Source organism: Ascaphus truei, chromosome 4 (genome assembly GCF_040206685.1).
Source record: "Ascaphus truei isolate aAscTru1 chromosome 4, aAscTru1.hap1, whole genome shotgun sequence".
NCBI classification, from domain to species: Eukaryota; Metazoa; Chordata; class Amphibia; order Anura; family Ascaphidae; genus Ascaphus; species Ascaphus truei.
The window spans coordinates 384,952,989-384,975,625 of record NC_134486.1 but is presented as its reverse complement, the minus strand read 5'-3'; the positions used below and the strand labels follow the sequence as shown (position 1 = coordinate 384,975,625).

The window sequence follows — 22,637 nt, the reverse complement described above, 5'->3', positions numbered from 1 at the left end:
CCCTTATGAGACATCATTGGGTGATATTTCAGTGGGGTTTTTTGTTTGCCTTCCACTGGATCAAAATACTGTAAATACAAATATAGGATAAGTATGTCGTCTTCATTTTAGCATAGGTTGAACTTAATGGACATTTGTCCTTTCTCAACCGCATCTACTCTTTAACGATGCAGATTATTAAATATATTAATACTCTAGTAATTCTAGTACTCCACATTCAAAATACTAAAGTAGTTTTCAGCTACAGGAATTGTGTACTTTTATGTACTGAAATGTGCATGCCCTGTGTCATTTATGTTTTGTGCCCCTAAAAATGTATTACTTGAACATAATCAATCCTGCACTGGTTTTTTCAGCATTTTATGTACTCTTTATGGTATCCCATAGAATAACAATCAAAAATGTTCTTTACTATATGACTGAGCATCATATTTCATGCCCTCTTTACGTGCAATAATAAAGCCTAATCTATTTACAAATTGTACGCCCAGACAAATAATAATATGGTTGATGCAACACATTGTCATTAGAATAAACAGGCTAAACAAGCAGTCCTATTTACCTATGGATGTTTTTACATCATTTGAATTGGGGGAGTCCTCAGAGCTGAATCCCCCACCTCCCCTCCTGATTCCCATGACACAGTAGTTACCAGTATTGTTGCTAATGTTCCTTCCTGGATTTTAAAAAGTGGCGCCTACGCTCATCCAATAGAAAACTGCTACATCCCCCCTCCAATGACGTTGCGTCTTCCTATTGGCCCGCAAGAACCAAGGTATTTGGAGGCGGTTTTGTTTTTCCTAGTGGGAGCAGAAACACTGGCAAGTGAACTGGTAATTATATCAGGGACCGAGGGTTACTCAAAGCTGCGAATAGTGCATTGGAGCTGCAGAGAAGCCCCTAGATTGAATGATGTAAAAAAATCTTTAATAAAAAAAAAACAATAAGGTGGGATTGCTGCTTTAAGCTTATGTTCTTTAAATTAAAAAAAACATAACCCAAAGATTAAAATTTTTATTGTCTTAATTAAAACATAATTACATTTACTCTTTTCTATCTGTTCTAAATAACAAGTGTGTTTTGGGCTATTTCTTACTTCTACCCATATGTAATGAGTTAAAGAGCTCAATGCACTATTAATGTTAGTAGCTTCTTACTGTCTAATATAATGCAGTATGTCATTGCAAGGAATGTGTATGTGTGTATGTGTATGTGTAGGACCTGTATACACTAGCACTTCTACCATAGCTTCTTGCTGTACTATATGTAATAGTGATTTTCACATTATTTACCTATTAGTACAAAACTATACCATAGTATAAAATAGAAGTACAAGTACAATATAGTATATGCCTTCAATGCCACTGGACCAAGCAACCTTGTGTTATGTGTTATGTGTGCTGCCGAGGGATTAATAGGGATGTTTGAAGGCTATTCTCATATATCGAAGTATGAAGAGAGGTCTCTATAATATAGTGGCGTACTGAATAGTCTTTTGAAAGCACAATTAGTTATGTGTTTCAAAGCAATCTTAGGCATTGTGGTGCCTATTTATCAAATTCTCCAAGCTGCATCACTAGAGCACATTTTCAGATTAACTGTGCACATTTTCAGATTCTTCTTTGATAAATCTGATGCAATTACTTTGCGCAGGAATCCATTAACGTGCACTATTTTATCATAACAAATAATGCACAAACATCGCTATCTGCGAATCCCAATTTTGGCATGCAGTTTCAGTGTACACTATTAATCTGGCCCATACATTAATCCATTGTGTACTGTACCTATACATACTAATCAGATCTTTTGACATCCAAGCATCATCTTTTCTCTAAAAGAAATGGCATGGTTTATGGTTTCTATTAATCCAAATTACATTATACCCACCAGAAAGTCACCACTGGCCTTGTAGATCCGAATTTGTGAAAGTTGAGGCTGTATTCTGGCGTGCGGAATGAATTGTCACCGGGCGTGGCTGCTGGTATTCCATTTCTAGGATCGTAGACTACAACAGAGGCAGTAATGGGTAAATCATGAAATCTGCAGGCATTTCTGTGCTACAGATGACATGTCATGAATTACCGTAGGTGTCATCGGTGATATGTATCACTGCAGCAATACTGAAACAAGCAAGTTAATTTATGGAGAGTCCATGCAGTTTCTATTTGAGTTCTCCCAGGAAGCTTGGTACATGAATAATTGATATTGACATACAGTACTGTACATAACAAGATCTCATATATATGGAAAGACTAAAATATCCTCTATGTTTCTTAGTAAGAAATAGATGCTTTGGTTCAGTACATTTTAACGGCAGAAGCCGTTTAAGGAGAAATTCCAGCCGCTCATTTATTTTACACATTGTTCTTTTTACAAGGTGGGAAGGGCACTATTTTCAGCTCAGAGGACTCCATGGTTACCAAGATACATACCGGTAAAGGTACTGGCATTTCGGTAAGTATCTCGGTGACCAGATGATCCGTTGGAGCTGAAAATGACACATTTCAGCTCCGGAGCCTCCCTGGTTCCCATCTCGTAAGGCAAAGGGTGCGCAAACTTTTTTTCCTGCGCTCCCCTGCTGTCTCGCGCTCCCTCTCCTTACATTGGCCCCGGCGTTCTGACATCATGTGACCCGCGGCATTGTCTCCATAAGCCGTCTGACCCAACGTAAGTGAAGTTTACAGGGGCCTTCGCTGCTCCCCCTGCATTTAATTTACATGCCTTTCGGGAAGCGCGCAGTGCCTCTGTAAACCCTGCGTCCCCGCCGCAGAGAAGCTCACACACCCCAGTATGCGCACCCCTGCCCAAAGGGGAGTTTGCTGCTTTATGAACATCTTTACTTACTGAAAATCATTCTGACAACATAGAAACAAGATGGATGTTAAAACAAAATTGTTATATGTAGTTCTCTTTTTCAGCTGGACAGTTGAATCTCCTTTCCCAACAAACCTGACATCGGGATAAATGAGAAATTCAATCTGAGAGAACAGATAAGACATTGCACAGGCAAGTGGAGGCTGGTAAAATTATTTTTAAAGAAGAAAGTTCCAAACTAATATCTATACTTTCAAAGGGTCCTCACAGGTATCTTCCACCCACACTTCTACAGAACAAACAGGAATAATAATAATAATAATAAAACTAGTATTTTTTCTGTATGCTGTTTGGAAAGTATAAAGGGCATTAAAGATTAATAGGGAGCAGTAGTATGGGCATTCACCTGCACAGACAGCTCATAAAATGACCGTGAGAAAATATATACTGTATATAGTTGAACTGTAATGTGTATAGGCATAGGTTAAGCTGAGCCATAAGAATTGTAAACCTGGAGCAAGTCATAAAATAAGAAATACAGCAAGAAATATTGGCCCATGTTTAATAAGTGGTGCTAGTCCTCCTTCTTGCGCAGCTTGGGCCATATTTATTCAACAATCTTCTGCCATATGGCACCTTCCTGAGCAGGAAGACACCTTGTAGCCCATTCACCTGAAGGTGTCTTATGGAATAGCACAACTTAGTAAATAGAACGGAATCACCTTATACCAGGAGGGAAGATGAGTCAGCGGGCACTACGGTGCAGGAAAAACTCGAAGAGGCTGGACTGTACTGCAAAAAAATCCTTTATTCAAACATGGTTAAAAATTGAGAGGAGGGAAGAGAACCCCTGCGCCTCTAACGCGTTTCACTCGCAATCGAGCTTTTTCAAAGAGTGACAATACCTGAGCGCCAGACACTGAAATACCGGATATCCACCGGACGTGACGTCACTCAGCCAATGAGATGTCCGTAACTCACAGGTGGCATTGTGGGAACAAGACACTCATGATTGTAGTGCGCACGCGCGGTGTATCCAAGCATCACTGTCATGCGCAGTAATAGCTAGAGTTAAAAACAAAAAAATATAAAGTTAAGCAAGCCGTTGTTACCATACATTGAGTTGCAATTAGTCATTATACAGGCCCTAGGCCAAATATATCATATAAGTATATACAATAAATAATCACTAACTCATTTGTTTGAGTGATTGTGTATCGCTAACATGTTCTTGCAAATGAAAATTTAATGAAAACGACTATTAAAAACAAGTAAAGGCAGGGGTTATTCATGACTATTTTCCAATACATTACAGTATATCGTGTTAAATTCAATCTGTAGTGTGCATATCACAGAAGTGCAATAAAGACATATTCAATTCCAATCAGGGGATATATTTGTGGCAGTAATAGTATTCTTCTATTATTCCCTATATATCATTGAAATCCCAAGTGTTCTAATGTGTGATTAGAATCTAATTGTCCTAAAAGGGTATATATAAGGATGTAGAAAGGTAAGAAGTACTTTAATTTCGTACCATGAAAGAGAAGAGTGTGTCATAGAACAAATGGTATTTTTGGGGCTCTACCCCAATATTTTCAACTTAGTAAATACATAGTCCAAAAAGGTTACCATATTTGAAGCTGCCGAGTAAAAATATGCCATGTGTACAGCGTTTGATGTACTATAATTGCTTTGTTGCAATTGTTTGAATTAGAATCTATGCATAGAACATACTCTATCCCTAAGCTGCTATATAAAAACTGTTGACGTTAAGGAGCACAGTAATGTTGAGATGTAGCCTGACTGATGGTCTCCGGCCGCCTTGGTAAGCTGCGCGAACGTGACCGCAGCTGCCCCCGGCACCAGGGGAATAATGCTGCAGGGGTCGGATCCGGGAGCATGCACCCTCCGCCGCGATGTTGCGACAGGCACTGTCCCTGCTTGAAAGAGCGATGTAGCCAATGACAAGTTGCTAATGTTACTTTAATCACTTCCTGTGTAGGACAAAGACAGGGTGTAGAAAGGAAGGGGAAGGAGTCATCAGGAAGTATCCAACTCAAGAGGACCTGTCTGTTCTGTCTGTAACTTGATAATTGCAACTGCAAGAATGGGATACAGCATTATATCATGTAACAAAGTGGGATAGTTATACATTTTGTGGCCACAAGGTTTTGACTTGAGAATATTTTTGCCAATCATACTAAGCTCAGCTATCCTTTCCTTTTGCAGTCGCCAATGTATGCAGCTTACATATTGCATGGAAAGTGTTTTTAAGCCATTTCATTGTTATATTCTTTTACCGTTTGAATTTGAAATAATAAAACTGTTACTTTCGATTTAAATAGTGTGGCTACTAAGGTCGTCGGACGATAACAATATTTTTATTATTGCGGATTTCCTCCCTGTAGCACCACTAAGTCACCATCAGAATTAAGGAAAACACCAAACTTTGGGCCTCTTATTTCCTACAAGAAGAGCTACAGTACATACTGATGATATATTTATCAATATACTCCAATACTACAGACCCTCCAATACTCCAATACTACAGACCCATTGGGGCATCTTTACAGATCAGTGTATGTTTGCGTAACGCCCTGTTTGTGACGTGTATAAAATAATTAGCATGTGAGGTCCCTTAGTGTGAAGAAAGGCTCATTTTGGGTTAGGTGTGCTCCAGAGTAGGAGAATAGTCATGTCTCCATGAAATAAGAGGGGTCCTTGAATGGTGATGGTAAGAGAAGAAGCAACGGGGTATCTCCAGGAACATGGACATACATTCCCTTCTTCACATTAATGTTTCAGGGGTAATATAAATGTTATCAGAGGAAGCATGGGTCCCACACGATATACTGTACCAATAGACTAGCCTGTGTGTACTACGGAGACCAAGACCATAGTCTAGATAATCTACAACACCTCCACTAAAGTAACGAGGAACAAGCTTTCTTTAGTAGTGGACAGCTTATGCCTGGAGGTTGTGCTGAGGGTTATTTTTAAGCATTGTTTCCCACTGTAACCTGTTACATAATCCATAATCCTTCTTGTCTAGGAATAAAGCTGTGAACTTTAACCAATAACAAAGCCTGAGTGCACTCATTGCCTCCCGTCAGAACAGCTCGGGGTCATATTGGTAAGAGTTTCCACATTGAAAACGAACCCTCCTGAGGCTAGATTTACACAACGAAGCAGCCGTGGGGATTCAAAAAATGGCTGAAAGAAATAAACTATGTGAAACCCTTGAATAGAAAGACTACTAAAAGTACTATTCATTAAAGTATTTGAAACTGGTTATAATAGTTTGTGCTATTTACTGTATACTTTATAGTATTACTTTAATGTAGTATAGCCTGGGTTCCCCTGGTCCCCCGTTTCTTCCCTACCTCTGGCTGCACCTGCGTCTGTCAGCGGAGGCTGGGGGGACCGTGGCGAGAGTACTGTGGCGGCCGTTGGAAGCAGGGAGGTTGCGGCAGGCGACACTGTCGCCAGAGGCTACCGGCCTCCCGCCATCTTGGATGCGATCACGCATGCGCAGTGTTAGGTGCGCGAAGCGGCCATTGCAGGGAAGGTACTCCGCGGGGACTACAAGCCCCAGCAGCCCCTGGGGCTGCAGCTCACATGGTGCGAACAAGCCAATAGGGCTGTAGCATCCCCTGCTCAACAGATAGATACTTTTCACGCGCTGGGGAGCCCGCCAGTCACAGCTGGGACAAGAAGAGGGTAGGGTATGTGTGCACGGCGTCTGTGACCCCTGCACTAGGCCAGAGATCCCCTTAGGCCCAAGCTAGGCTCCAACTCCCTGTTTAGCTTGTGGCTGCTGCAGGGAACATCCCAGTAGATAGGGACACTGCCCCTGTAGCATAAGCATGAGGGACACAGTCAGGACGCGGCTGCACCCTGGCATCAGGTGGTCTGGGACCAGATCACCACGCTCAGAGAGAGACTATAACGGTGGGACACTCCTGCTGGATACCACCCAACGTGGAGGCGGACTCGTTGCTGACGACGATGGCATGGGACCGGATGGCTCCCTGTCTACAATCGGCGCTACCGGGTGCTGGAGCACCCGGCAGGTATCATCAAGTGGACCAACTTTACACAAGTTAGTTGTGGGCAGCGCTGTCGCACACACTTGGGGTGGGAGTGCCTATTGTAGGCCGGACACTAGGACATTGGTGCCCCTGCACCCATGCACTGTGGGAAGACTGTGTGGGACTATTGCTATACGTACTATACGGTGTGGTTGTGTAATATATGTGTGTTATCAGTTGTGCTTAGTAAATATCGTTATACCATATCCTGGTGTGTGCGTACTGGGTACATTGTCCTGGACGCGGTTATCCAACACAGTTAGGATCCTGCGCAGGTGGAGGCGCTGTCATCAGACGAATCAGGTACACTCCAGACTCCCAGCAGCAGAGGCTCAGGCCTCCTGTGAGCCACAGGTAATGCACCACACACACAGTAGCCACCACATCTCCCAGGGTGTGGGGGAAAGTGCATTACAGTAGTAAACCATATTTAGATGTGGCAGTTCTGTGGTAATATCTAGTCCAGGTTGTGTATGGCCATCTCTGTTATGCAAAGTATGTAGCAGCCACTATATGGCAAAGATAGCTGTAGTACCAGCCTGGGGTAAGTGATTAAAAGTGGCAGCATTATGTGGTTCTAGTCTGATATGGCCAGTCATTGGACGTTAGTGAACACCATATGAAAGTGTAATTTTTAAATAATTATGCAGAAACGTGCATACAGTATTTGCATGCCGCAAAATAAATATATCACCAACAAATAGTTGCGGTTAAAAGTTTCTTTCAACAGCCTTACAACTGAAGATACAGGTATATCTTCAGTGAATTCCTCAGGTCACGTGATATCATGTGATTTTCCCAATATCAACATTTAGTCCATTTAGCCCTATTGTATGGTTGGGTTCCCCTTAAGGTGATAGTAGTCCTGTAAGAGGTTGATTGGAAGCATGCTTATTGTGACCTATCCATTAAAATCAACAACCCCTGATTCATGGAGAAGTTAAATGCTAACGAGGTATCTTGGACATCAAACTGGCTGCATCATTACTGTTGGACTAGACCAGGGGTGGTCAACTCCAGTCCTCATGGGCCACCAACAGGTCAGTTTGTAAAGATATCCAAGGTTCAGCAGAGGTGACTCAGTCAATGACTGAGCCACTGATTGAGTCCCCTGTGCTGAAGCAGTGATATCCTTAAAACCTGACCTGTTAGTGGCCCTAGAGGATTGGCGTTGGTCACCCCTGGACTTAACGATGAGAATGATGGTATCTGGCTCAAAGTAATGCCCCCCCCCCCTTTGTTAGCCCCCAGAATGTTCCCTGTGCATATACCATCGATAGGGGAACTGCAGTAATAAGAAAAAAACAGTGGCTCTACTTCACAGGGCCCCTGATCCATGAATGATCATTCACCGAAAATGTGTCAGGGAATTGCTGCTTTGTGCCTCTTTTTGTTTATTTAAAGGCGATCCCTTCTTGTACAGTGTATTAGTTTGATGACTGTGGTATTTGTTGTATGTGCAGGTTATTTTCCTTTGCTTTTTCTTTTTGCTGATGCATTCAATCTTAGGACTATAATATGGGCCCTTAAATATTTACTGCAGGAACCCTGCAGATACCTGTAAAGAAGGGTTGCTAGATGTTCTTGCGAAGAAGCAGTTTTAATTTATTAGTCCAGGTATTGATCTTGCTCAACGTTTTGTGCAAAGGCTCCCTCTGCTGGACAACTAAGCATTAGCTCCCCTTGCATAATCAGCAGCGGTGACTTTCCACATCACATAAACCATTACAAGTAACATCGTTAATCCCTTATATAAACAAAAACTGTATTTTTACATTTTTAATACTATAATGTAAGGTAATATGTTCTTGATAACATATTTGTTTATACTCTTACTTACACATGTATCTTTATATTCTATATGCTATCTTACACATATCTGTGAAACTAATTTACTTAGAGGGCTTCAATAATTCAGTTTTTCAGTGTATAACATTATTTACTCTACACACAGCCATTCAATTATATGCAATACTGATTGAATACAATTAAAACTTACAGACAAGCAAATAGCTAGAGAATAGTGTATATACACATACACATATAAAACGGAAATAGCAGTGTTAGTCCAGTTGCGACAGTGCAGAATAAATGAGTTCTTTAGTATTAGGTGATACCTTTTTTTATTTGGACTAACAATCTATGTCATAGGACAAGCTTCTGAGAGTTCTCCTCTATTCCTCAGGTCAGCAATACTGGTTTACAAAGAAACCTATAGCTAAAACCAAAAAGGAAACCAACAGACAGATGCAGTTACCTCCACAACTCCAGCTTCCATCCCACTCATACAAAACAAGGTATCATACACAGCCAGGCTATGAGATACCACTGCATATGCTCTGACACTGAAGACAGAAACAGATGTAGCCCCCTGTAAACAGCACAGGCTATACCTATCTTCCTTCTACTGTGGTAAGTCCTGTTAAGATCAGGCACCAGTAATCATCCTGGGTTTTCCCCCCTTCATAGCCCTATCCTGAGTGGTAGACGCAGGCCTGGACTCTGCTGCAGGCGTGAGCAAGAGGGGAGGCTCTGCTGACATCACGAGGGGCGGGGCTAGCTTTATATTTAGCAGCCAACTCCGGTGAGTACAGTGAGAGTTGATAGTGATATCAAGAGTCTGGAGTTGCCGGTTAGTTATGCCGGGAGTATGCAGTTCAGTTAGTATGCCATGAGGCCAAGAATCCTGCGGATCGGTCCGAGGAGTTGGAGGAGACTACGGTCTCCCCTGTGCAGAGTGCAGGAGCAGAGAGAGAGAGAGGAGCGGAAAGATTCAGCGTCCTTTAGTAGAGTTGATAGAATTATAGACTTGGTGGACCAATGCCCTCACCCCACTGCCAGGGGTGATGGGGAGAATCCAAGACCCACCGCGAGGATAACCTCGGGGGTGGGCCATGGGGTATTGAAGCCCTAGCCCAGACCATCCTGCCGGAGGAGAGACTTGGAGGGAAGGAGAGGAGGAATTATCTGGGTGGAAGGCGAGCAGCGTAATAACCCGTTTTGGCTATTGTTGTTGCGGCTGCTGGAAGCCACTATCGTTGGGAGATTGCTGCTCTGTCAATAAAAGAGACTATTCGTTATTATAAATGACTGTGTGTGACTTGGAAAGTACTACCCTGGGACTCAAGGGGTTCTTCTATACCGGTCCTGTCCCATATTCCTGGGAGTATAGAAGATGGAGGCGCTGCACCACTAAGAGATCATGGAGGCTACCACCCCAGAAGCCCGGTCCTGGCTCCCCCACAACATCGCGGGAAGCTCAGGCCCTCCTGTTTCTCACAGGTACGCACCACACTGCATGTAATCTGCCCTCATGCACCCTAGACACCACCGTAGAGTCTGGGGGAAGGGGGGAAGCAGGGTTACACAGACATCTCACAACCCTGACCGAATCGTTTAGACAGAAGGGATACAAGCCAAAGACTATTCCTTTTTCTGCTTTCCAAATCTCTGTTTTAGCCATAGATTTCTTTGTAAACCAGTATTGCTGACCTGACGAAGAGAGGAGAACTCTTGAAAGCTTGTCCTATGTCATAAATTTTTAGTCCAAATAAAAAAGGTATCACCTAATACTGAAGTGTGTGTGTGTGTGTGTGTATATATATATATATATATATATATATATATATATATATATATATATATATATATATATATATATATATATATATATATATATAATATAGCTGTATGCTCATCTGCATGTCTTAGGCAGGTCTGCAACCCCACCTTTCCCCATTATCACCCAGCATACAGCACTTCCACTGCAGCAAGGGATTCTGGGAAATGACATGCAAATGAGCACACAGTGTCACTTTTTGCCTCAATAATTTATATATATATATATATATATATATATAGTGACAGAGTCACTGACTCAGTAGGCTGGAACAGTGAATTTAGAGATGCTGCAGCCAGTACACAGAGCGTTAATCTCCTTAGAGAGAGAGAAAACAGCAGCTGAAGACTGATTAATCAGGGGCTGGCCTCCACAGCGAAGCAAGGAAGAGCTTTAAAAGACAAAGGATGCTGCTGCACAGAGACTGCTTTACTCCACAGAGAGGGGGGAAGTGAAAAGTCTCCCAGCCAAGGAGAGTCTGGCTGTATTGGACCCTGGGACTGAAGGAGCAGGCCTGCGGGGTCCAGCTGGGAACCACACCCAGGATAAAGATAAAGACAAAGACTGACAGATAAGAAGGTTTTCTTAAAGGGGCAGTAGCCCAATGCTTTGATTGCTGTTTGGTGGCTAATAAACCACTACAGTTTAAAGTTTCATATCGTGTCTAGCATCTTACTGACCCTGCCGCAAGGCCGTCCTGCCACAATATATATATATATATATATATATATATATATATATATATATATATAACTATAAAAATACTAAGTGCGCAAATTAAAATGTTAAACAATAAAATATAGTCACAATTGCTGCCTAGGTGTTACACTATACACAATAGCAATATATATGGGGGAAGGGGGAAAGGGGAAAACACAGGCGCAAATTAACTAAGCAATTAAAATATGAGCATTGGTGGACTGGGGATAATCTTAGAGTCCTTGACTTCTCTGAAATAAAGAGTGAAAAAGAGACAAAATATGGTGAGATTACAGCCGCAGCATCGGGAGAAATGTCCAAGAGATGCAAGGATATTTGGAGGGGGTAATACTAAATAAGTATTAGGATAGGGGAAGCTAAGTAAATAATTAAAGGCCTCCACCCTTTAAACGCGTAGGGTGGAGGCCTTTAATTATTTCCTTAGCTTCCCTATCCTAATACTTATTTAGTATTACCCCCTCCAAATATCCTTGCATGTCTTGGACATTTCTCCCGATGCTACGGCTGTAATCTCGGCTGAGTCACGTCATCGCTGCAGTCTCGCGGCATCAGAGTAGGAACCAGGGAGCTCAGGAGGGCAGCTGCAGACGGAGGAAACCTACCACAGAGGATCTCGGCGTTCCACGTGAGGAGGAAGCAGAATACAACTCCAGACAGCAGGACGGAGAGGATTTTACATCCTATATGCTCTAAAACCTCTGCTACTTTGTAAGTAGCGATCTACTTTTGCGCAGTAACAAATACAAAAACGTACTTCACCATATTTTGTCTCTTTTTCACTCTTTATTTCAGAGAAGTCAAGGACTCTAAGATTATCCCCAGTCCAACAATGCTCATATTTTAATTGCTTAGTTAACAATTTGCGCCTGTGTTTTCCTCTTTCCTCTTTCCTATATATATATATATATATATATACACATACATACCTACAAAACACAGGATATATTAAAATTGGACTGCACCTCCAATTGTTCAGCAATATGGTAAATTATAAATTCCCCTTGCAAGAATACATGTGTAGGGATGTGGTAGGAACCTCATATGTGTGTTCAGTGAGTGTTCAGTTGGTATTTTGACTCTATTCAGGAGAGCCATTTGGAGGTCTGCAACAGTGTTGCAGAGGCCGATGCAATAGCTGTGAGTCTGTGCATCTCAAGGCAGAGAGGCTGTCAACAGCCTCAGCCTGAACAGCCTGATCAGTATACCCTCCCACGCATCGAGGACCTCTTGAACGCCCTGAAGGGAAGTATATGGTTCAGTGTACTAGATTTGAGGTCGGGGTATTATCAAGTACCCATGGCAGAGAGGCTCCGTTGAGGAACTACAACTCCCATGAGCTCCTGGGCAGTCACCTGACTTGAGGAGCCAATCGGAAGGCTAGAATTACGGGAGGAGGAAAGGGAAGCGTGGGGGAGAGGCCACGCTAGTCAGAGGGGATCTGGAAGGTAAAGGAGGAGGGTGTATGCGTGCAGAGGGTCCGTGACCCACCTGCATAGGCTAGCTTTACCCCGCAGGCCCCTAGGAGAAACCCCTGAGTCACAGTAGGCTGCTGTGCTGCAGGGACGGCCATAGTGCTAGCGATCAGTCACCTTACTGTGTACACAGTTAGGGACAAGCAGGGTTGCTGGTGAGCTGATTGGGACCAGACAGCTGCACTGCGGACATCCAAGACAAGCAAGGATTCGGCTGATCCTTTTCGAAGTATTACCGGTCACCGCCGTGACCGGAAGGTAGTAGATACGTCAAGTGCACCAATACCGGTCAACAGGCGCTGATCCCGCCTTAGGCATAACTATTTGGAGACACTAGCGAGTGACCAAGGCTTAAGTACACGCCGCTATCGTTCTATTCTATTACACGGACATGGTGTGTGGGGCACGTGGTGACGGGATAGAGACATACTCATAAGAGCGTGGCTGAGCCACTATTGTATAGGACAATATTCCCTAGGGGTGTGGCTGAGCCACTGACGTTAGAAGGACATTATCAGTTAGCGGTGTTAGGGTATGATAGAGTATAAGTATAGTGTTATAAGATAAGTGTATGCATATTGGGTTATTGCCACAGTTCATATAGAGTATAAGTTTATTATTGCACATAGTAAAGTTGGTTGCACGCATTGTATCGGTGTGTTTCTTGCCCAGGGGAATCTCACATGACGGGGATCCTGGGTAAGTGGTGGTGCTGCGCTAATAAGTGTTACCCCAGGCTCCCAGCTAGCGGAGGCTCAGATCTCCTGGAGCCACAGGTGCGCAGTTACCCGTAGTCGCTTAGAGTGTCAGAAAAAGGGCTACACCTGTTATGAATAAGGACAATATATATCTGGTTTAAATGGTCTCAATTGCAGAAATAGTACACATATATAAATGCACATGGACAACTGGAAAATAACCAGCAAATTAATATGATTGGATGAAAACGAAGAAAAATGTAGTGCTTCTAATACAGTATGCTTAATCAAGTGTGTGAATAAAAAAATATATATATATGACAAAATAAAATGTCCAAGAATAAATAAAAAACCATGAAAAAATGTGTCCGATGTCACTGGGATACTGGACGCCTTCTTCACAGGTACAACTACTTTCCTTCACATGACCTAAACAGAAAAAAAAAAGAAGAAAAAGCGCCCGATCCTAGTGTAATATCGTTGATAAATTGTAATGGTCTTGAACATAAACAATCCCCTTATGAATTCAGCTTGACTGAGGAAACGTATAGGGCTGTGTGCTGCTGAGAAGCGATGTGATTTACAAGTCAAAATCAGGAGTGTATATTCTACCCTGAGAATTGGGAGTTCTCCTGACCGCAATGTTGATTGGGAGTTCCCCTGACCAGAACTCTGCGTGCCTGCTTCAGGGTTGCTGGAGGACTCTCTAGGAGACAACATCTATTGGGAGGACTCGTGAGGAGGTTACCTTGTGACCATTTGAGCAAAGGGGGACAAGCGGAGCAGCTTCCTGGTTCATGTTGGGGCATGAGTATTCTCATAACATGCACTAAAACTACCTAAATGCTGTACTACCTGATGGAGACAGCTACTACCTAGCAGAAAAAATAAACAAGGTCAACTCATATATAGTCCAGGAAATGAATGAACAAAAGTAACTAATGTGAAAAATAAGTATCACAAAATAATCAGCAGAATATGCAGAGGGAGAGTAATGTGAAAAAAATAACTCCCAGGGTGCCAAAGCTAAGTGTAACAGTAGTAGGCAAAGGCAAACATGAGTTGTAGCCATGAGGTTCTGTGGTGTATGATACTGTCCTGATACTTGCTATAAAGCTGCTAGTAGCTTGTAGGGGAAGGGGGAGGTCCAGGATAGATGCCGATGTGAGGCAGTGCAGACTCCCAGCGCTCCGATCTCAGATGGTGGAGTATCCATACCACCCGCATCCTTTGGGCCCGCTGTAGCTCCGTTTTGACTGCTGCCCCAGCTGTATCTTGATTGCTGGCTCCACTGTGTCCTGGTTTCTTCATTGCTGCCTGCTCTATTCTGGGGACAAGGGGGGGGCAGGAACATGGCAGCCAGCCACGGGGACTGGGGGGTGGGAAGGAACACCCCCCACTACCACCTGCATGGGCAGCGGAGCGCCAGGGACCAGGGGGGGGAGGAACATGGCAGCCAGCCACGGGGACTGGAGGGGTGGGAAGGAACACCCCCCGCTACCACCGCCCGCCCCGCATGGGCAGCCAGCCACTGGGGGCAGGAGGGGGGGACACCGTCCGAGCAGGAGGAGCAGGAGGAACAGCAACACACACCCATATAACTTACCCGTGCAGGTTTGAAGTCCTTGCAGCTCCATCCTGCGTCTCGACTGGGTCAGTACACTTGGACATGAAATCCCGGGCAATGCCGGGTATATAAGCTAGTATATATATATAAAACTGTGTTTTCCCCCTCCCCTTCTCTGGGAGATTTCACCATTACACAGTGTGGTTCATACCTGATGGCTTACAGTAGATCTGAGTCTCCTGCGGTGGGGTAGTAACTGATTCTTTCTCATGGTGACAGCGCCTCCATCTCTTGCAGGCCCCAGGGATGTGGGGACAATCCCTGCAGGAGAACTTTCTTCCCCTCCCCCTGATAGATTGTAATCTCAGGTAGGAAGATATATTTGAACAGGATCACTTTATTTAGTACACTGGCAGATGTTACAGCATACACAGCATATTTCACTTCATGGCACTTCACCCTCAGGATGTACCCTGGACCTCCACTCCAGGCCAAGGGCACCTGAAGAAGTCATTGCTCTTCCCTTACTACCTAGTGAGTAAAGGGTATAGTCTCCCCCTCCACTCCCCTAGGGGAGGGAGTACAAACTGGCAGAGCCCTGCACAGTTGTTAGGCTAGACCAGCCTCTCTCAAGGAGGTAAAGGCACTGCCTAAATGAGCAGTGAAGCTCCTTAAGTACAAGGGAAGTAGGTACCAGGTCTGGACACACACAGGCCTAGTCCCACCACCTCCCCTGTCCCTCAAGAAGCTACTGTGAGTGGGGAAAATCCATGATAACTCATTTTACCAGGGCTTACTGCCAGGAGGGGGCAGACATAGTAGCCAAGGAAACCAGCATGGCTACATATATATATATACATACATATATCAAACATGAAAATAACCTGCTACAGACCTAAAATAATAAGTACCAAAGTCAGATAATCCAATGTATGTAGTACAACACTGCTAATGGTGCTGGGGATAAGGAATGTATGAAAACGAAACAAGAAAAGTATCCCAACTAAAGCACTATGGTATACAAAAGTATCACATTTATTAATAACATCCCATGAAACAATTACAATATTAAAACAATCCGCAGTGTCCCCTGCATAAGAGAAAATAAAGCTATCGCCTCAAAAATCCACCAACATCAGCCTATAAGAATCACCTGAGTGGACAATACACATGAACTGAGTAACCCAGAGGTGTGGGGGGGCATGTAATTAGCTTCTCATCACTCAGACCGGACGGTCTCACAAGCACTCCTGATATAATAATGAACCTCCCTTAATGAGGCAGTATGTTAACTCATAACGGATCCACACTGCTAACATGCACAGATTGAAACAGGCTATAATCCTAATGATGAACTAAAGGACTAATAACTCTAGCCAGATATGCTCAATCCTATACTCCAAAATTGGTAGAGGGCATGTAATGAAACAGTATATAGCATAGTTAACAATATCAATTCCATAGTGAGTGGATAAAGAGTATGAGCTATCAGATAAAATACTCAGCCGTAGCCAAGCTTGTGAGTCCGGAAACCGGAGGATAACTCAGAGAAATGTAGCTTCAAATGAGGCTCCCAAGGCTGCTGGCACTCCATCGTGACTTCTCATAGGTGCGACATATATTTTCACAGCCGGCGAAGTGTACTGCACCGACACACTTTATTCGAGCAAATACCCAGTATGTACCTGGCAGATACCTGGAATGCGCCGCTCCTCACCTCTGACAAGCCCCGTTGCGTTTGCCTTCCCAGCCTGGGTTCATGCCTGGCTGACGGGCGGCTGATCTGTTAAATGATAATGATTAGGATTTAATAGGCTGCAATGCTTCGCGTGTCTACCAGATGGCATAAATTCATGAATTGTAATGCAGTATATATATATATACTGTGCAGTATTGCAGCCAGAGGGAATAAAATGCTTCAATCCCTGCTTGGAAAATACCTCAATGCACTCGGGCAGAAAACAGTCACAAACCTCAATACACCCGGGTATACCCGAATTCGTGGGACTAGCCGAGCTCGAATAAAGTGTGTCGCCAGTGTAGCAAGCTCGGGGACACAGCAGAGTAAAAACAGGAATGAGCCCCTACGCGCACGTTTCGCCACCTGCTTTATCCGGGCAGGTCGGCAACCCTGCCTTTTCACCATTATCACCTAGCATAAAGTGCTTCCACTGTTGCAAGGCATTCTGGGAAATATGGGTACACAGCTTTCAAGCACAGCATGGGATTAGATGAAAAGCCAGTCAAACCACTCACAGACAGCCGTATCAACCTTTTAGGTCTCATCAGTGTGAGGTTGGTTGTATTGGCTTTGCAATTTTCAAGGCTGGGTAGGTTTACCATACACATTTTAAGTTATGGTGGCTGACAAAGGGGACAAAAAACCTCCACCGTTAGCATTGGCTATATATGTATAAAACAAAGAAATTGATTATTAAAACACAAATGTTCCCAGCACTCAAACGGAAAGAACAGATAGTAAATGGATCAGCCAAAAGTAAGTATTTAATGGTACGCGAGTGATGCAAAAAATGGTCAAACAAAGACCAAAAAAGAAAGCACTATGTGCTAAGGCAGGGACAAGGACAGGGAAGGGGAAACCAAAGCTGGATCCAATACAGCCAAAATATTGGAAACAACATTAGACGTGGGATTAATAGGACTAATGCGATAGTTAGTGGTAACAGATAATTGACGTAGGATCTCATCTCTGTAAGCAACCTTGTCCATAACTACAATTGCACCACCCTTATCCGCTGGCTTAATAATGACGTCTTTATCACGTTCTAAATCTAAGATAATAGCCTGGGCCTTTTTTGTGAAATTGGATTTAGAGCCCTGCTGTTTTTTGGACTTTAAAAGCTCAATGTCCCTCTTAATCAATAAAATATAGGTCTCAATAGTATGGTTAAGGGGTGGGGGATTAAACCGACTTTTGGATTTACAATCTCTCGTCAAGAGGTGAAATGGAGTATCGTCATTGATTTCCCATATTGGTCTTTGTTTGACCATTTTTTGCATCATTCGTGTACCATTAAATACTTACTTTTGGCTGATCCATTTACTATCTGTTCTTTCCGTTTGAGTGCTGGGAACATTTGTGTTTTATTGATTATTTGGGAGGAATCGGGGTCCTCCTTGTTCCCGTCTTGCACCTATTATTTCACTTTACACAGAGTTTTGTGTGCTGTCTAATACTGTTTGTTAAAGAAATTGATTATGAACCATTTGCTCCACCTGTCCATTTTTCTCTATGTCCAGTAAAAATATAAACCCTTTTTCTCCCTTATACCTTTTTTTAGGAAGACATATTCTAGGAAGACACATTTTCTCTACATATCCATCAAGTTGTGATCCACCTACAAAGGTCTCCTCCTTACCTTCAAGGCTCTCCACTCGTTTGCTTCTCCCTACATATTAGCTTTAATCTTGCGTTATGTCCCTGCTCATCTCCTGCGCCTTGCTCATAACTGTCCCCTTTCCCACCTTGCTGCCCCTTACCTGTGGAACCATCACACTCAGTATACGACAAGGACATTCTGTCCCCCATATATAAGTCAAACCCCAAAACACACCTTTCAAATGAATAATAAATAGTCTGGACTGAAGGCTACTGACCCACAGCTACAGACGCTCCTATCAACCACCATTGCCAACCACTGTCATCTACTGCACTTACTCCCTCAACTGCTGTCTCTTTAGGTCTCCCAACATTCCACTTAGGTTATAAACTCTTAGAGGCTGGACGTTCCTTTCCTGTTGTCTAATTTTGCTTGCTGAACTTATTGTATTTTAATTCTCTGTATTGTCTCTTTATTAAATGTGCTGAGTATACTGTGGGTGCTATATAAATAAAGATATACAAACACACACGCACACACACCTGTATCACATCCATGCTTTCACTCATAAGCATCCAATGAGGGCTGAATAAATTTTGATCAGCACTGCCACAAATGAAATAAACACACAGATACCCAGCAAGCTCTAAGAAACCACCCAAAATTACCACAAAATATATGTATAAGTGTCAAAAGGAGTGCTACTGGGCATGGCTAAATGTATACAATAAGAAACAAAGAAGTGCAGAGCAACATCCAATGTAACAAAAATACACAGTGAAATATCTATATATCTCTTTAAAAAGGGTCATTTAGTTAACCCTTTGGGCAAAGTGTGAAAGCCTGTGAGCCACATCAAGACATGACCATAATATCGCAGGTCCTAACAGCTCCTGAAGAAACCCCAAGGGGTGAAACACGTAGAGTGAAGGTGATTCACAGCCAGCTCGTCAACCGGAACTTCCCTGGCCTTGCTGACGTCACATCCGCCCTGCTGGAACGCAGTCGTGAGACGCACGCTGAGAGGAAGGAAAAACAGCCCAAAGACACCGGAGGCGAGATCCATTGCGTATCTAAATGCTTTTAAATAGCATACATCATGTGAGTGTATTGTAATATTTTTACCACTTGAATACAGTTTTATTCAGATCGCACTATGTTGGCTTTTCTGTGTTTAACCATTTAAGGAACACACTTCCACATCAAGGCTCAAGTCAATTCATCCTCACTGTAGAGATATATCCAAAGATACCTTTATGCACACAGCATCATCCTCACACTTGTGAGTATACTACTATTAGACCTAAAGAAGAGTACATATCTGTCACAATACTGCACCATCAGTTTTATCTTTTATCTCCACATGTTTGCGCTTCCCTTTGATCACCACGTCGTCATACTCACCTGGGATTGAGAGGGCAGTCCTGCACTGGTTCACAGCAGCATTCAAAGGATTTGTTTGTATCACCTCAATTTATTCAATTTATGGTTTATATATTAATATTAGATTAATCCGTGTTTAGAATTTATATTAGAGCCCCACTATTGATATATCACGTTTTGCACGTGACCATAATATCGCAGGTCCTAACACTAACTGATTAAAATCCTTATTGACCTCTATAATTAGAGGAAGACTGGTCCTAGCATTGAACCTGTCTCAACCAGCCACAAATGAATCAATAAAGACCAAAAACAAAAGTTGCTAAAAATTGTCATGTCAAAAGGCATCCAGTGTCCATTATTAGCAGTCTCATCCTTCGGTGCATCAGTACTATGTAGCAAAGGCCATTAGTGAACAGTGGAACGTTATATCTGTGATAACAAGATTACCTTTTTTTTTCCTTTCCATGCATGTTGTCCTTTCATTTACTGATTCCCGGTTACTCAAGTGGATACCTCCAAACCTAGTGCGCTTCCCAATATGATATGTGAAGGGAAATCCAAAGTTGGGATAAAAACTCCACTCAGCACCCACACCTTGACTGCCTCCTGAAACATGCCATACGTCAAAAGTATATTTCATGGATGGCTGATAATCAAACACATGTGCAATGTTGAACAATGAATAAGCCTTTGTTCAACACGGTTGTTGACATGTTTAAATAGTGAGAGTCATCACAGCTTAGATTAATGCTAAAAACATCCTTACACAAATAGCACTCTAATACTTGTGTTAAATTGATAGACCCTTGTTTGTTGTTTCTATTGTCACACAATGCTGCTTCTGTATTCAGAGCGTTAGAAAATAAGATATTGTATAGAAAGTTGAACAGTAAAAGCTATAAATGACAACAATTTGGGGGAGGAATCCTATCCCTGGAGGTATTACAATCCAAATTTCAGAACCACAAAACTTGAGCCAAGTAGGTATGGTGCTTTAAAAGGAGATTACATTTTACAACGTAGCCATTGCAACACAGCCCTGTAAGCTTAACATCATTGGTGGAAATACTACTTGACTGTTTACTAAGGTAGGGGTGAGCAAACTAGGGGGCGCAAGATTTTTTTGTTTGGGGTGCGGCAGTTAAAGAGGCCCCTCGCTCTTCCCCAAAGCATTTAAATTAAATGCCGAGGGGACCGCGGGAGGCCTCTGTAACTCACTTACCGTGACTCAGACGGCTTCGGGGGGGGTGCGAGCAGTGGGGGGGAGCAGGCAGGGGGGCGCAGGGCAAAAAGTTTGCGCACCCTTGTTATATTAAGGAAAGACCTTTTGAAAATTAAATGAATTAGTAATAATCAGCATGGCTTATTATGAGGGGGTATGTGACATCAGTATGTTATGAAGACAAGGGTTAAACAGCAGATAATTGTGCTATAATATGGTAAATAGAAATATCACTTGTGGGTACATTTGCATGCCTCAAACAGGTCTGCAACCTTTTCATTCCCCATTATCGCATTGGAAACATTGCTTCCACTGCCGCCAGGGATTCTGGGTAATGACATACAAAGGAGCACAGTGAGTCACTCTTTACTTCTCATCCATTTTAACATGGACCCCTACGAGCTTTTGCTTGCCATATTACACAGCTTTTCAGCACAGCACAGTTTTGGATCTTCTTGGGCAAAGTTGGTTGATCGCTTTGGTTATGACAAAAACCCTTCACAGGTCTACAACCCTGTCTTTCCCCTGTATCGCTTACAGCGGTGCGCAAACTGGGGGGGTGGGGGGACGCGAGATTATCTGCGGTGGGCGGGTGGTTTACAGAAGGCACTTATATTAAATGGCAAAGGCCTCTGTAAACTTCACTTACCTTGGTTCAGACGGCTTCTGGAGAAGCTTCACCATTGCAACGCGGCGTCAAATTACGCCATGGGGTCATGTGACGTCGCATTGCTATAGCAATGTGACGTCATGACGACCAGAACGCTGTTACCTTGGTAAGTGGGGGGGGGGATGTGGCGCGTAGAGAGGGGGACAGTCTGCAGGAGAAAAAGATTGCACTCCCTGGCTTAGCAAACAGTGCTTGCACTGCAGCTACTGTGCAATATAGAAAGCCATTTATTTCCACCACTAGAAGGAGCCTGTTAGATAAAGGAACTGCTGGGACCTGAGAATCAGAAATCCTGCAGTAAAGACACTTGTAGCAGAGCTCAGGGATCTCCTTCGAGTAAGGACCTGGTATCAATGCAGCTACGGCCAGTGAAATTATATATTTTCTAACACCTCCCATTCTCTGTGCCGTTAGATCAGCATAAACACATCTTGTTCATGTTGCTAAATGTGTTACTCACCTGGGCTAGATCGGAGAAGCCTGATTCCATCAGGAAATTTATTGTCTTTTATATGAGGAAATGGAGCATCAGAGTATTGAGGAGAAGGCAACCACCGGGAAGTGGGTTTCCAATCCAGATCACAGCTGTGTGAATAATGAGTTAACTAACATTATTACATACATACCACATGGAGCATTTGGTACATTGAGCTATTTTCCTCCTAGTTCATAACCGGTAAAGAATTTGGTTAGCATATTGAAAGCATGCATTTATTGTACAACATTATTCAGCGGAGCAGGGGAATTTGCTCTCAGAGATAACATTTGGGTAGGGTGACCAGATTTTCAAAAGTAAAAACCGGGATACATTAAAAAAATATATTTATAACAGAGGCGGATGGGACCTGGGGTCTCTTCTTGAGGGGCAGTTGGCGAGGAGGCTGACCTGCACCCTTTCTCCCCCACCCCCTCCCCATCCGCCCCCCTCCCCCCCCCCTTCCGTCCCTTTCCCTTATTTTACTTTATTCCACTCTCAGACGCTCTAATTACTGTGAGTAGAATATTACCCACCAGTTTACGAAACAATTGTT

At 43.2% G+C, this 22,637-nt stretch overlaps 1 protein-coding gene across 2 annotated transcripts in view; it reads right to left on the bottom strand.

Annotated features, from left to right (window-relative positions):
* The window catches only part of SPATS1 (spermatogenesis associated serine rich 1), a 44,522-nt gene that overhangs the window by 6,335 nt on the left and 15,550 nt on the right, over positions 1 to 22,637 (bottom strand). The window contains exons 3-5 of one of the 2 annotated variants that reach the window (XM_075594853.1): positions 22,067 to 22,191; positions 20,162 to 20,320; positions 1,891 to 2,008 (exon numbers count right to left, since the gene is read on the bottom strand). In XM_075594853.1, the coding sequence (XP_075450968.1) occupies positions 1,891 to 2,008; positions 20,162 to 20,320; positions 22,067 to 22,191 (402 nt within the window). The remainder of the gene's footprint in view (positions 1 to 1,890; positions 2,009 to 20,161; positions 20,321 to 22,066; positions 22,192 to 22,637) is intronic. The other variant, XM_075594854.1, reaches the window with a different exon arrangement.